Below are 16,259 nucleotides of genomic sequence, written 5' to 3'. Positions count from 1 at the left end.
CCTGCATTGGTGTTGTACAGGGCTTTTTTTAATGCCAGTACAATTTTTATTTCCTTATATTATTTTAATTTTTTTTCTGTTCTTAAGATAACATAGATTTCATTTATCCTTCTGTGAGTAAAACTACATGACAGTTGTTTTCAGAAAGATAAATAGTAATTGAGTCATAACAATTCAGAAATGTTAGATTTGCTTTATAGTCACAGTGCTGTGTCTGTTTCTGGTTAATGAACCTATTAATTGTGCCATTATTTCTTAATAGAAATTTATAATATTCTTACACTACACTGACATAAGGGAGTTACATTTTTAAATAAATTGACATGAGAATTTTAAGCCTTGGATTGTGCCTATGGGTAAAACAGTTATGTTTATTACAGTGATTTATGTGAAAGTAAGGGGTCAGCTAAAAATGACTAGGATTCCCTGCTGCTAAAATGACAGGATAGCAGTGCATGTGCCAGTGCTCCTGCTAAGGGTTCTTTAGTTTTCCTGTGGTAAATTACACTGCTTTGCAGGTATGACTAACAGCACCACAGGCCGCCGCTGTAATACGAGTCAGAGGGGAAAAGAAATAACCACCACTGATTGTAAAACCAAGAAGAACATCTTTGAATAAATTCCCAGCAGTGTGAATTTAGGATGTTTTGTGCTGGCAACTCTATGGCAGAAAGGTTTAGCTCAGGTTGTGTACTGGAAATAGCTCCCAGTGTAAAACCGCGTGTGCTGAAGGAACAGTCTAATCACTATAGACTAAGCCAAATCAGCTAATTTGATCCCTGTATTGTTCTAGAGGAAAAGGGTGTTTAGATTCATTGTTTTCCCAATATCACATTCTTTTGATGTGAATAATGAAATTAATGTCTTTGGAATTTGCTCGTTCCCTTACATTAAAGACATAACTATCATAAGGTGCTGATTCGTGGTGGGGAGAAGAAAAATTAATTCAGCCATGTAGTATCTTTTGTCTATTCTTTAATGCAGAAACTGACTAAAATCTAAATGCATTTTTTTTTGTTTTTCACATATTTACCAATTTTATTTTCTAATTTTTTCATCCTAATTTCCTATTCAATGTATACATATAGTTATTATTTCTTAAAGTGTGTACATAGGCAAAAGGAGCCTATTCAGTACTAGTACCTATTAATAAACCTGCAGTAAAAAAATCATTAATAGGTTTGATAATATTTTTAGTATTGCATGTTGATGGTCATAATTGTAGAGAAAACAGTATGTGTGTTCCCATTTACCCAGATATTTTTTAGTCTTAAAGAAAAACTCTCTAAGATGGGTAATAATTCATGTTGTCTACACTGAAGTCACATGTCTACATGTTGACTAGAGAAATCAAAGGTTTGGTGATTGTATCTAGATAGATAAACTTTATCCTTTAACATATCCTCCTTTCATTCATCTCTTTATTCTCTTCAACTTATCTACCCCGCTTCGTGCTTCCCTTTCCTAAATGGACTTATCCCCTCCTCACTTCTCAATTCATTGGGCTTTTGTCTTTCTGCTCCCTTTCTTTTCAGTCTTTCATGGACCCTTTCACTCTTGTAAGCACCCTTTTATTTTATATCGGCTAGATCAGTTTATACAACAAAACTTCCACATCTTACAGTGCAGGAAACTCTCAGGAACATCCAGGCAACTGCATTGCGAGGGGAAATAAAGTTTAGGAGCTTCTATTGACAGATGAAATTGATTGATCTGTCAAAAGTTGAACAATTTCTTGTTTTAATTAGTTTCCCTGTTACTGCCATCAGTTGTGGTTCTGTTAGTCAAGATTACTTCAACAAACAGACTTTTTAAATGCTTTGCAATTTACTCTTCCTGACAAAATTGATTGATTTACAAAATCTTGTTTGTTTCTTTTAAAATCGTCAATATGGGCTGTTATATTCTGTAGATATTTTGGTGCCTTTTAAGGATTCTTTTTCTAATAGTAGCAACGTGTTACTTGCGTCTAGAGATGTGAATCATTTTATTTACATTAAGGTCTGAGAATTATAAAACACAGGAAATACTTAGAGAGGTTACAATCTTGAACATCAGAAGTGAAACACCTCAGAGTCCTACATAGAAATGAAAATATCACTGTGGTCATGTGATGCTATCGTGTCTCAGTCCTTTGGAGAACTCAGTCTGAGATGAGGCTGAACACTGTGTCCAAATTATTCAGTTATCCTGACTGCACAGTTATCCTTGTTCTGCACTAATGTTTTTTCTCTAACCTTGGCTATACCTCCCATGACCACGAATGATTCTGCCCTAAGTATGCAATATCATGATGCCACTGCTGGTGGCACCAGGAAACCACTAATAAGAGCATAAATTTTAAAGTTCCTGGCTACAATTATATTAAAATCACATAAAATAATAAATGGCCTTAGAAATAAAACAATACAAATAATTTTGAAGGGCAGAATCACTTAATAAGACAGTTTCATTTGTTTTTACTAAGAGGCTTTTCACAGAGGTCATCTACAAAAATAAATAAATTTATTATCAAAGTTATGACTTGAAAATGTAGGCAAAAAAGATAATTAAAATTACAGTAGTAGAAAGAATCCCAAGAGCCATTGACATCAGATTTGAAATAATTAGTAATAATAATAAAAATAGCTTTTTATCTGAATTTCTGAAAGTTTCAAATGAACACACTTAATAGAGGTTGGATTCCACTGAGTTTGAGTCTATAAGGTACAAACTCACACTCAAACAAATTTTTCAAATTAATTTGCATTTCAGCCTGTAAATAGAAATCTTTCTGTTTTTCATTTTGATGAATAATTATCAAACTGAGGAATAATGTTCAATGTTCTAATGTTCAAAGGCATTAGAGAGAGCCAAATATATTTTTCATGACTGTTATTATGTTACTGGTTGCAGGGATTTGCTATGTTTTTATACCAGTCCTAACCCCTTTGATACTAGGGATTGCATTAAACAAACACAGAACAGAATGCACAGTATTTGCCAGACCTGTCAAGATATTTTCAGCATTTTCATTTCCTTGTCTGTGTTACTTAGCATGTCAATAAAGTCATGGGCATTTTCTATTCCACCCCCATTGTTAATATAGTATTATTTTAGACAAATCCAGTCTTTTCAGGGACTGAAGAAGGCTCTGATTTCCTGCTTGTATAAACAGCATAAAGCAAATTATCATTGCTACAAAAACAAAAAGCTAAAGGTAAGAAACCAAAAAGTTTAAAATTTCTTAGTCATCTGTTTTAAAGCATGCAATTATTATTTCTGTTACAGATGAATGACATTATAGTCACAGTTAGAGATTCGAATCTGAAGCTGACACTTGCTTTTGGAATAGGCATGCACCATGCAGGTCTGCATGAAAGGGACAGGAAAACTGTGGAAGAATTATTTGTGAACTGCAAAATCCAGGTACGCATGTTCTTTTTGAATCCTGCTGTAATGAGTTTTACATGGAATTTTAAAAGTTGGCTTTTTGCTACATATACCTCATTAATCTTTCTTTTTTGTCTTAGGTTCTTATTGCCACAAGCACATTAGCTTGGGGTGTAAATTTTCCAGCTCATTTAGTAATTGTTAAAGGAACAGAATACTACGATGGAAAAACAAGGCGTTATGTGGATTATCCCATTACAGGTACTCACATAAATTATGGAAATATTCAAATCCTAAAAATGTACTTCAAGCATATGCAAATGACCTCAATTATTTAGTAACTGAATTTGGATAAAGACTAAGATAATGAGGTAAGGGTTTTTTTCTTTGTTTAATGCAAGTTGTAAGAGAACTCTTAAGATTTTCTGCTGTAATGAAAGTGTTTCTGTTTCACGAATCTTTTTCATGCTAAACTCCTTTAATGTGTATCACCCAAAATAGACATTAAACAATTAAAGGGACAGTATAAAGCCTCGTCTCTAGGCTTTATATCTAGTTAACTAGGTAATTGTATAAAAGGAACTTTTCAAGCATTGAGATTTTTTTGATTTCTTTAAACCTTTTCTAAATAGAAACAAATCTTTAACAGTAAACTTAGCCATGGTTTGAAATGCATCAGTTGAATCACACACGTATGAGAAAATAAAATGTATATATAGTCACTTAGTAGTAAATGAAAAACCTTAACTGGCCTGGTATCTTAAGTGATATAAGGGATACTTCAGAAATAAGCAGCTAAATTAAATATTTGAATTTCTGGCTTGATACAGACTTTTGTTGCTTTCTGGCTCCAGTAAACTCCAGTTTTCATAAACAGTTCTGCAGTGTTTTTAACAAGCTGAAGAAAGTGAACCATGGAAGAACTTTTTTTAGAGTTCAGACAGGGAGAATATTTGTCTGGATGGTACTAAGTTTGAAGAATGAGGACAAGCTAAATTTATTCCAGGTTTCCTGTTCTGTTTTCCCTTTCTCTTTTCTGAAGAGAAAGTTTATTATTAAATGCTCCTATTCTACGCTAGTGATGTGTACACCTAAGGACAATCTAAATGGTATTTGTTAGGTAAATACAGAGCTTGCATCTTTTTAGCCATGCGCTGTCTTTTCACTGAGAGAAGTTTAGTAACACAAAAAAAAGCTCAAACTGAAAATACTACAGGGGTTACTTCTTCAAGTAACCCATCATAGAGCTTAATTTAGTGGTTAGTGCTCTGCAGGAAACTTGGGATCAATTTCCAGACCAAACGCTCTTTTTCAAAGGTTCTGGTCTGACCTGGGATCTCAGCCATGCACACTTGTGTTTTGTGGCAGCCCTTGGCTGATATAAACTCACTGAGAGCAGAGTCTGCAGCGAGGTCGAGTCGCGCTCGTGCCGACCGGGGAGCGGCGGCGATCGTTCGTTGCTGAATGGGGAAAAGCGGCCAGGGAAGAAACCAAGGGAAGCTTTAAATTTTGTGTTGAATCCATGGCACTGTCAGAAATCAGTAATAGAGAAAATAATGTATTTAGAGGAAATCAGAGACTCAATAAACAGTGCAGACTTACTATGCTGTTGTAGGAATCTTGCACAAGTTCACACAAAGGCTTCAGGGAATGCTGATACTTTCATTCGTTATTACCGTTTTTAATTCAGGTAACTTCAACACTGGGTGTTGTTCAGTTTCTGAATTTTCAGCAAGACTTAGGACAGGGGAGGGGGTGGATGGAATACCACCATCTGTGATGGAAGCATTCAGATTTTGTTGTCTGCACTGCAACAGAAAATGCAGATTCCTTATTTTATGAAGAAACATGTGGTGTGGTTTGCCTAAAGCATTTTTATTTTTAACTTTCTAGAGAGTATTTATGCATCTGGAACTTCCATGGATAGGTAGTACAGTTTTGCTGCAGCAATAAAATGAAAATGTAATTAATTTCTTTCTGAAATACTTCCAAAAGTTTCGCAGTACTGTCTTTAATGCTGCCCTCAAGTTATACCTTCAATGTTCCATCATGATGTTACTTGGCTTCTCCCTACTGAAGTTACCTTTCTGTGTCAGGAATGCATTTGGCTCCAAGAAAACAGCTGAGGGCAGAATGAATCATTCTGGAGTGTACAGCAATTTCAAAATAAGCAAGAATGCTTCTTTGAGTGAAGTCAGAGGTTTTGGGGAGGACTTTGTCTCAGTTAACAGTCATTTATTTAGTCAGCCAGTTGGATCATATTTAATATTTCAGAACTTAAGTCCAGTGGTTAAAAGCAGCCAAGCAACATACAGTCAGTAAAGAAAATATTGAGTTTGGATAATTACATAGTGGATGTTGGCAAAAATAATTTCCTGACACTTTTTGGTAAGTCCATTTCCTATATGGTATTATGCACAATTTAATTCACCACACAGAATAGCAAGAGATTGTTCCATCACCCTCCTGTGCACAAAACTATTCAGAAGCAGCAGATTTAAACTAGTTTCATTTTACATCCTAATGTCACTCCTAAGCTAACAAAAGGAATAAACTGATAAAAAACATTGCTTTCTCTACACAAGTCAGTACACAAATGAAAATGTGCTACTAAAAACTCACAGTTGGGCTGTCTGTTTCTCCTGTTGTGGTTCAGTTGATGTAGCCCACTCTTTACTTTCTGGATTTTCCTTCCTCAACAGAGCTTTGGGCCAAAAGCTTCCTGATTATTAACTCAAATAAATCACTTCAAAATGCCAGGTGCTGCAAGCCACATACTGGGCAGGTGTAATAGAGCTCATACAAAATACACAAAACATTAAAACTTGTAAAATAAAGATGTAAAACTTATGTATTGCTTTCCACTGTTTCTTCTAAGTTAAATAGCAGTTGCAGGTACCAGAAGGATTCAGAGCCATGGTGAATGAGGCACAAAGCTACCTATGCAGATGCACTTCTCAAATGAAGAGAAAACTAACAAATACATGATAAGCGTGCTTGTCCTTGGGGGCAGGTAGCAAGTTGAGCATATTTCCCATAAACTAGTATTTTCAATGTTTACACAAGTCCTTAATTAGTATTTACAAGTTATGGTGTGTAGGTAATATGTCTGAACCAGCTTTTCAATCTGTATATTATGATGTGATGTAAGGACAACATGCAATATGAAACCATCTCAACTCCAGTGCTAATAACTAATATAACTTGTTTAAGTGGTAAATATAAAACTGTGCTCAGTAATTAGAAGTTGCCTATGCCATTTTATCTCTAAAGTAGTCAAAACCTAGGAAATCATATCTAGCAGAAAAGCCTACATGAGGAACTTGTGTAAGTGTGAAGTCAAGTATTTGAAAATTAGGAAATCATAGACAATTGTCATTGTAGCCTTCATGAGTTCTCTTACTCATCATCCTTAATTGCATGTAATAAAATGAGGGATGGATGAGAAATGGAAGGAGTGTAAAGATAATTTATATTAGACATAATCCTAGATTCCATTGCAATGGGTAATCTTTAAGTACACAAGAAGATTGTCTCTGACAGAAAGAAGTTCTTCATAACTATCTGAGATGGAAAAGAAACCTACAAGTGTCAAAGCCAATAGGGCATACAAAGCCAAAGTAATGCAAAAAACCTATATTGTACATTATGCAGACCTAAATACATTTTTTTATACATCCAAACAAATATTTGGTTTACATATTATTGTCTCTCTGGCAGATGTGCTTCAGATGATGGGGCGTGCTGGCAGACCACAGTTTGATGACCAAGGAAAAGCTGTCATTCTGGTTCATGATATTAAGAAAGACTTCTACAAAAAATTCCTTTATGAACCTTTCCCAGTGGAATCAAGGTAAAGATAAAGCAATCAGAAAAGCTGATCAAACTATGAGCAGTACTATAAATGAGGGATAGAGGACATGACAACAAAATTCCTGTGCTGGATAAGTCCTAAATACCGGGGTCAAGAGGAAGATAATTCAAAGAAAGAAATTATCCATCTTTATGTAGAAAAATTCTTTCTTCCATGAGTTTTGAAGCACTGCTGAGCTCATCACTCCATTAATACCACAAGTCCCTGTCCATTTAGGGGTGTTGTCTCAGACATGTGAAAGCACAAACTGTTCTTCAAGGGCAGTGTTTAGGACAACTATCCATGATCCTCAAAATCCTCTTCAAAATTCTGTGGCAAGTTACTAGTACAAAAAAAAAGGTGAGTTTATAGCACTTTTAAACCTAGAATATTTTATCATTATAGATAACACATTCTTAAAAATCTCAAAAGTTCTAAAAGTTCAAAGTTCAAGTTTACATGGTGTAAACTCTTACTAATACAGTTTTAACATATCTTTCACTATAAAATTGCAGTATTATTGTGAGAAGTGTAGAAACAGCACCTTTTTGTCCTTTTTGTAGCCTCTTGGAACCTAGCTGATGCAAAGTTTGCTGTCCAGCATAATCTAATTTGTGCCTTGATTTTGATATTTTAACTGTTGTTCAATGTTGATATTTTAAGTTGTTCAATGAGAAGCTAAACTGGTTACATTGGTCTCCTGCAGAGGAATGTTTCATGGAGCAATGCTCAGAGATCTAATAAAGCATGAACATTACTGAAAGCTTTTCTCAGTGGCAAAGAATTCACAGTATTGTTCTCCTAAGGAAAATTTATCCCTCAACATAAGTGATAATGGGACCTCTATCTGGTCCCATTATCTGGAGTTTCTGCTCAGGAAACTTGTTGGAGTTTGAGAGTGCAGTCCACCTTTGAAGTGTAGTTGAAATGGGCTGGTGTATTTGGAACTTAATTTCTGTGGTGCACAGACAGACATGCAGTTTTTGCAAACAAAGAATGTGGAAACATACACTTCATTTCCTTAGGAAACCACACATTTTTTAACATAGAAGTTGCACTTAGCACATAAGTCTAGGAGTTGAACTTCAAAATAATAGCTAATGAGTGAAAAGAGTGGTGTGATTAAAATGTTGATGATATATCCAGACTGCATGGCATTAGCATAAACTAAGAAATATCTCTATTCCTTGGGATGTGGTGTTTCTAAAGAAAGAAAAATATCTTCCTTATAACAGTAGTAATCACACCTTTGTTCATGTTTGGAAGACTATAAATACTCTAAATTACTAATAACTCCATTTGTGGTTTTGTATTTACTTTGTAATTCTGATATATTCCATCTTTTGTTATAAAAAAAAATATTTGATAAATTTTCATATGAAGAGTCACATATTAATATCAATCTTGTTAAGTTCTCTGTACATTGTAAACCACATAACTTAGGTTTGTCTTGGCCTCTTTAATGATCAAGTATTTCATATCTTCAAAGGGATACTGGTTGGGATTTTTGGGGGGTTTTTCATTTTGGAATGCTTTCCCATCTGTTTTACCAAAGAGCAGACTTATTAGCTTTGTGTAGTATTTCCAATTTGTAAAAGTAAACTTCATAGTTTTTTAATTAACATTTTTTCTAAAAGCCATTGTTTACATATTTAATTGTAAGACTTGATCACTGAACACATAAGAGTCTTTGTGCTCTCCCTGATTATGGGCCTGAAACACAGCAAATTAGAAACAAAAGAAAATCCAGAAATCCATTTCTGTGGAATAGCAGTTGAATCATCTGTCCAGCTTCTGTTGGACAATCTGTGCAGAATGCCTGCAGTTCTGACCCTTAGAAGCATGCAGTCACCAGTACAGAGCAGTAAAACAGCTACTCATGCCAGATTATTCTTTACTTTTAGCAACAGGAAAAGAACACTGGGAGAAGAAAAAGGATATAATACAAGAAAAATTAAGTTGAACCTTAAGGATATTTGCTATTCTCTGATTGAACTCTAGCCAGGCATGATCTCATTAGATACTCTAATGGAGGTCTTTGTTCTGTTTAATGACTGAGTATTTTATTTTTTAAGAATCATTTTAATGTGCTTTTTTTTATTCGGTTTCTGGGTAAAAGTAGCTGCTCTTATTCTTTTTTTTTGTTTTTTTTCTTTGGATGAAGATGAGGCAAAATCCGGGGGAAGCAGTTTTGATGTAATTTTAATAGCCCTGAAGTATTTGTCAAGTATTAGCTAAGCTATTGCCACTGTTTCATTTCCTGTTTGTCTTTCCATATCATTCTCTATTGGATTAAATCAGCATGGTCATATGGTCAACATACAATATTCAGAAGTTACCACTGAGTAGCTCCATCTGAATATGTTCCATGAATGATTTAAACTTGTGCATTCTTGGTCCAATCAAAAAATAATTTGAGCTTCATTCCACTATCATGTAAAGAAGATGACTGACCTTGCAATTACATTCCTCCTTCTTCCCCTCTTCCCTTTTACTGGAAGATAAATATATAATATTTTCAGATTAAAGTAATAAACCTTTTAATGGGCAACTCTACAAAATATATTACCTGTCTTTGTGATTGTAAAGTCAGCTAAATCCTTTTGTTTCCTGTTCTTCAGCTTGTTAGAGGTGCTGGCTGACCACTTGAATGCTGAAATTGCTGCCGGGACTATTACATCTAAGCAGGATGCAATGGATTACATCACCTGGACTTACTTCTTCCGTCGACTTATAATGAACCCAACGTGAGTACACAATATAAAGGCAATTTCATCTCAAGGTAGCTTGAGGTTAGAGTTGATCCAAAGGTGATCTGTCTGCTGTTGGAGCCTAGAAATACTTAACAGTCTCCAGTGCAGGAGCATTGCTGGCCCACATGTGGATTAAAACTTGTGAGCACATATTTTTATAAATTTTACTCTAAATATAAATTCATTTTTTGGCAGATAACTTTACAACTTAGTTACAGCAATAAAATAACCTTATTGAGAGGGCTACATCAGCATCCCTAAAATAAAATTCCAGATTATCACATTCCTTCAGATATTATATTTATAATGCAATACCTTTTTTTTAGCTACCACATTGATATGTTCTGCTCAGTTTTCTTTAGAAAATTTATTAAGACTTGGACTTTCCTAATAAATGAGAGAATAACTATCAGCTGTTTCTCTGTGATAACGTTTGCTTTCATTAGGGTACCCCGGTGAAACCATGTGTGCAATATTTTCAGTGATTGCTATCATCCTGCCTAGCTCCAGCTGGTATGCAGATCATTCTGAGCTGTTCCACCAGTATAGCCTGCCTTTGCCACAAGGCTGTTTTGGGTAAATGGTGTGTTACCTGTCATGTGATCATTCACCCACTGAAATAATGTGGCAAATAAAGAATTAACCGTTTAGATCACGGAATATTTCTAGATGTACTCCAGTGTGTTGTGCTTCTGAAGTCATGTTAATGTCCATAGCATTTGGCCAGATTTTCTGCCAGGTACTTTATGGGCAAGTGCTGCTAGGACCCTGCAGGTGATAAAATAATTTCCTTTAATCCTTTTTAAGTCTTTTATTAGTTTTTAGTTCTGTATCTAGTCCTATGCTGAGAATTCTCCTTTTTGAGAAACAAAAAATGCAGAGCGTTAGAACAGTAAACTAAAGAAAGCATTTTAAATTTTGTTACTTCGTAAGTGATACAATGCATACAGTTATGGCAAGGGTATTTCTGAGATTTTTTAAAATGTTATATTTTCTACTTTTTTAGTATAAAGAATAAGTACTATTCCTTTAAGATGTCTTGCTCTTGAATTGCTTTGGTAAAGTGCTGTAGTTCATTTGGTTTTGGTAAGCTTTGATCATGTGGTATATGTGGTAGGTACATTTTTTTAAGACACAGCATGTAGGCCAAAGGTAAGTGTGGAATATAGAAATATTGTTTGATTTAATCAGCAATCTCTTCCCAATATAAAAGAAGATTTCCACTTTAGTATGAGGTTGACATGTTGACTGCTGGGAGTCTTGCATTGGAACGCCACACACACAGGTTGGAACAGTTGACAAGTTGAGCTCTTTATCCACACAGGTACTCAGCATTCCTTCTGTACTTAGTCATGCAGGGAAAAAAAATAAGGATATTATTTACTCTGTCAAACAGTTTGTCATGTCATTTCTAGATGCCAAGCACAAATGTAATGGATGTGCACAAATTCCATTCTTTGACATGATTACAGTCTTAAGTTTCATCCAAAGTTACTAAACTTAGTTAGAAGTTTTCCTGGACCTGCTATCTGTGGTATTTTCAGACCTTCTGAAAACCAAGCAAGCAGTTCAAGCGTGGTCAGTGTTTGAATGAGATACATCCAAGGAAAACTGAAGAGTTTTACAAAGAGAAGTCAGTGATTGTTGAGATAACTCTGAATAAGTTGTATTATGGTAATGGAGTTTTACTGTGCCATAAAAGAGCATATGAAATGATTGATATTATCAAACAAAAAATATTTGTGGCTCTTAATAATCCAAAGATTTTACCATTTGGGTTTTGTTGTGGTTTTATTTTTTTTCAAAAGAATAGAAACACAATTTCAGATTTTTGGTCTAGATGGTTATGCAATACTCATTCCTTGTCACTTGACAGAAGTGCTCTTTATTGTGTCCTGCCCCAAATTTTGTTGACTTTCTCTCCACTGTGAAACAAGACCTATTTTCCAGACAGCAGGTGATTGTACCTTAGTGGTGAATAAGTAATTCCCATGTGCATGATTAGTAAAATGCCTTGGGATTCATTGGCGTAAAAGTCATTGCATGTGATGCTGTAAATCCCCAAAATAATGGGCTTAGATAATATGCAGAAGATTTATATTCTCATTTATTGCCAGTTTTAGCTACTTGTATATTAAAGCTGCATAAACAAACATAGGATTGTCCCATCCTATTCCAATCCAGTATCATAAAATGCCTTACTGAATGCCTGCAATTTGTACTAGTGAAGTAATGATAATCTACCTTTGTTGTGGGATAGAGATCCAAGTATCATTTTCCTCTAAGTATCCAGGTTTCTTCTAAACATGAAGTCATCCTGAAAGTTTTCCTGGCAAACTTGAGATAATTTGTTAAACTTCTAATGGTAATTGCGTTAATGATGTGGAAAATCATTGCATGTTAAAATACCCCTTTTCATCAAACCATTGTAATTTTCTTGTTTGATAAACCCCTGCCTCTCAAGCTCTGTGGAATGGGTTATAACTGTCTAGGTAAGAGGTGTAATGGAGCTGTTGCTTTAGGTAAGGAGGGTGGCTGAGTGCTAGTTTTTTTCAGATGCATCACAGCTAGTCACGCTTGTCCTGTTTGGGAGATCACACATGAATGACAGGGGTGGTCCAAATGAAACGATTATCAAAGTGTTTCAGTCTCCATATCCAGAGTTTTTTCCCTGTTCTTCCCTTCCCTGAAAACAGTTAATCCTAAGTACAGAGCTCTTCACAGTTTCTGTACTACTCCAGCCAAGAAGTGCAACATGCACTCCATTCCACATGGAGCTGTAGTCACTATGTTCACTACTTAGGCAAGGTTATATCACACACATCAGCAAAGGGCTCTGTTCTTTGCAAGGGGCTACTTTGACAGGCCCATCCATCTCCATTCCTTGGCTGAAATGCCTTGGGTATTTCATTCTTTTACCCTTATAAAAGATTATAATTGTGACTTTCTATAAAAGAATGTCTATGAGAAACATTTTCTGTAAATCAGGCTATGATGTTTTCCAGATACATGTGCAGTAAAAGAGAAATAGAAATTTACAACACATGTAAAGTTAAGCAGAATCAGCTTTCATTTGGAAAGTTAATTTTTAGATATCCTAAGAGCACACATCACATCACTATTAAAATGTGTGTGGCTATTTATGTATTTATATATGAGAGTGCCTCTGTGTACATGTGCACACTTACAAAACCAGTTTATATGTAAATTCATTGTGAAAACCTGAAAAAAAAAGATATTTTATTATTTCATTCTGAGAATTATTATTAAGAGGTTTTTTTCCCTTGATATCAGTTTTGCAGTTTTTTTGAGTGAATGAATAATACAGCATAAATTATAGTCTCAGACTGATGATGCCCTTATCATACATTTATGTTTTACTTTAAATTTCATTTTCTCATTATGATTAGCTGAGCATGAGAATAAAACATATGAATACAAATTATGATTATATACTGGTCCAGTATATTTTCTGCTATTATGATGACAGGTAATATCATGGTAGAAGTTAGTCAGAATGAAATACCTATGTATTTTGGTGACATAATCACAGTTATTCAGAATTTTAGTGTTAATTTGTGTGTCAGAAAGGAGATCACTGAAGTTAAATTAGCTTAGATTAAAAAATAAAATGGAAAATTTTTACAGTAGCTAAACTAACAGAAGCTAGAATGTGCAAGTATATTGTACTGCAGTGATTACTAAAAACCATATTTTCAATTGGTAAACAGATATTTCACAAAGGACTCTTCCTTTTACAGTGACATTTAGACCTATATGCATGTGCTGATATATATGCATGTATATATATTTAATAAATTACAGCTATAGGCATTACTATGAATGTAATAACAAGAGTTTCTTCTTTGGAATTATTAGGGTCACAGTGATGTGAAAAGTACAGGATTGTAGTTCACAGTATAGTTTTACCAAATATTCAGACAAATAAAGGTTTGCTGAATCTGTCAGACAGGGAAGCCCCAGGCTGCTGAGTATTTGAGCTGCCTCCTGCTTCCCTGTCTGCTGCAATTTTAGGTGAGAATACAAAGCTGAAGATTCCACATCTCTCCATCCAGAAAGAAAATTTACATAATTTTCTTCCTATTCTTGGATATGATTTACCTGTAAAAATTATTTGTTGGAATATATGACATGAAAAAGAAAAATCTTATCAGTATGTGAGTAAATTTATGTTTGGCTATGACCTCTCGTCTCTCATGAATGCATCTTGGGAGATAAACTGTCTTGCAAATAATTAGAAGCACTGATGTGGGGGTAAATACTTTGCTGATATCAGAGAAATTGAACTTAGTTTTGTTCCTCTTAAATGACCACGATGTGCAGTATACTAAAAACTGATTAAAGGTAGCAATGTATCTGTTTCTCCCACCTGGCATACTCAAAGATATGGATACAGGAAAACATGATAGAGGTAAAATACAGGGTGGCATTACTGTCTGCAGCATTTGTGCACTCTGCAATGCCTTTTTGCAGCCCAGTCACGGACTACAGAGTCAGTCAGTAATGCCTTAACAACAGAAGTGGGTTGGTACTTAAGGTCATATCTCTCTCTGGCTATGAAGATTCATCAGTTGTGCCATATACTCTGTACCATTTCCATGGTGCTGCTTGGAGATGGCAGCTGCTGGAGCTGATGAAAGTAAATATAAATGATGACTGCAGTAAAGATTACTATCTGTGCTCCCCCATACTTGTTATTAACAAAATTTTGCTTTCAGAACTGTAAAATCTCAGAAAGCACACCTTCTTGCTATCCGGTGTATGCTGTGGATTTGCTGTTTTGTGCATTTGTTCATTGCATTTGACCTACTGACTAGCAAGGTTCTTCCTTAATATTTTTTGGCTGACTCTTGTCACCGATTTTCATTATGTGTGTCACTATTACCACCGTATAATCTGAACATAAAAAACATGGTGCTGTAACAAATGACTCCACAGCACTGACAGTTATAGCAGGACCATTTCAAGGCTGATGAAAAATTTCCCAGAGAGATCTCAGGTCAGGTTTACATAAGCTAAACAGGAAATGATTGCCACCATTCACATTAAATCCTAAACGTTTTGTGTAACTTCATCTGCATTTTATGTTCCTGCACGTCTCTCTGTCTCTCTCAGCTGATGAAATTCCACACTTCTTAGATTAGAGAAATAAGTTCATGTTTCACAGTTTGTTGTTCTTGCTAAGCTCTACAAGGTTTTGGGATTTAAAATATGTTATTTAATAGAAAATAAAAAGTTCCGTCAGCTTTTGATTGTTTAAATTTTACATACTTGGTAAATTTTTATGATACCTAGGGGTTTGTTACTGCTTTTTCCCTATGGACTACTAATGGAAGTTAGCCTGTCTAGCCCATGTGCTAGATGCTGTTAGGATAAAACTGCCTTTGACTTTCACACCTCTCAGGGGACGAGTAATTGTTGTGTTCAAACAGCCTGTAATTGTGATCCCGCTGGCTTTCTCAGTACGCTTCTGGCTATTAGAATCATTAAACAACTCAGCACCTGTTAACAGCATTGTAAATATTCAACCCTGCTTGTGTGCAGGTTGAGTCCAATATAGGAGAAGGCTTACAGAGCCCAGCCTCATAAATTAGAGCTTCTGACAAGTCAATTATTGTGAAACTGGGCTTCACTGTGAAATAAATGAAATGGTGTGCTGATAAAAAGGTAGGCTGTCTGTTTATAGCAAAGGGGAACTAATGACTAGATGATTCAATGCAGTGAGCATGAAACTGCATTGTTTTTATTCTTTATCTGTAATTAAATAGTTAGGCAATATTGCTTCATAGAGGAACTCACGTATTATGCAGTTTTTATGCTTGGAACATACCAACATGCAGAATTCGACTTGCATTTATTCCTGAGCATTGAAATCTAATGTCATGATACCTCTGTTTTCAGTAATAATTTTAACAGTCTTTCAAGATGAATGGCTTTGATTTTTATTAGGGGAAAATGTGCTGAATGTCCAAGAAGCTCCTGTGGGTGTGCTCAAAATTATATCTGCCTCATTACAGACAGTAGTTAAAACACACTGGTACCACTTCACTCAAGATTACAAACCATTTAAGATTTTTCTTTACATTGTTTTATTTCCATTAGCCAGCTACATATTCATTCCTTTAACTTCAAGTTACAAAGCAGTACATTTAAAATTCACAAAAAAATTCAAAATATATTATAAATTCCTCTGTGACAATGACTTCAGTTAACTGCAGTGAAATACTGCAAATTAGGCAGAGAATAAGAGCACAAACCTG

The 16,259-nt window shown here is 35.0% G+C and overlaps 1 protein-coding gene across 3 annotated transcripts in view; it reads left to right on the top strand.

Moving 5' to 3' along the window:
• Nucleotides 1-16,259, top strand: part of ASCC3 (activating signal cointegrator 1 complex subunit 3) — a 253,580-nt gene that overhangs the window by 192,343 nt on the left and 44,978 nt on the right. For all 3 annotated transcript variants that reach the window (XM_063153070.1, XM_063153072.1, XM_063153073.1), the window contains 4 exons: nt 3,271-3,408; nt 3,513-3,633; nt 7,093-7,225; nt 9,847-9,972. In XM_063153070.1, coding sequence (XP_063009140.1) covers nt 3,271-3,408; nt 3,513-3,633; nt 7,093-7,225; nt 9,847-9,972 — 518 coding nt within the window. The remainder of the gene's footprint in view (nt 1-3,270; nt 3,409-3,512; nt 3,634-7,092; nt 7,226-9,846; nt 9,973-16,259) is intronic.

Source organism: Melospiza melodia, chromosome 3, assembly GCF_035770615.1.
Source record: "Melospiza melodia melodia isolate bMelMel2 chromosome 3, bMelMel2.pri, whole genome shotgun sequence".
Lineage (NCBI taxonomy): Eukaryota > Metazoa > Chordata > Aves > Passeriformes > Passerellidae > Melospiza > Melospiza melodia.
This window is presented reverse-complemented; position numbering and strand designations above follow the sequence as displayed.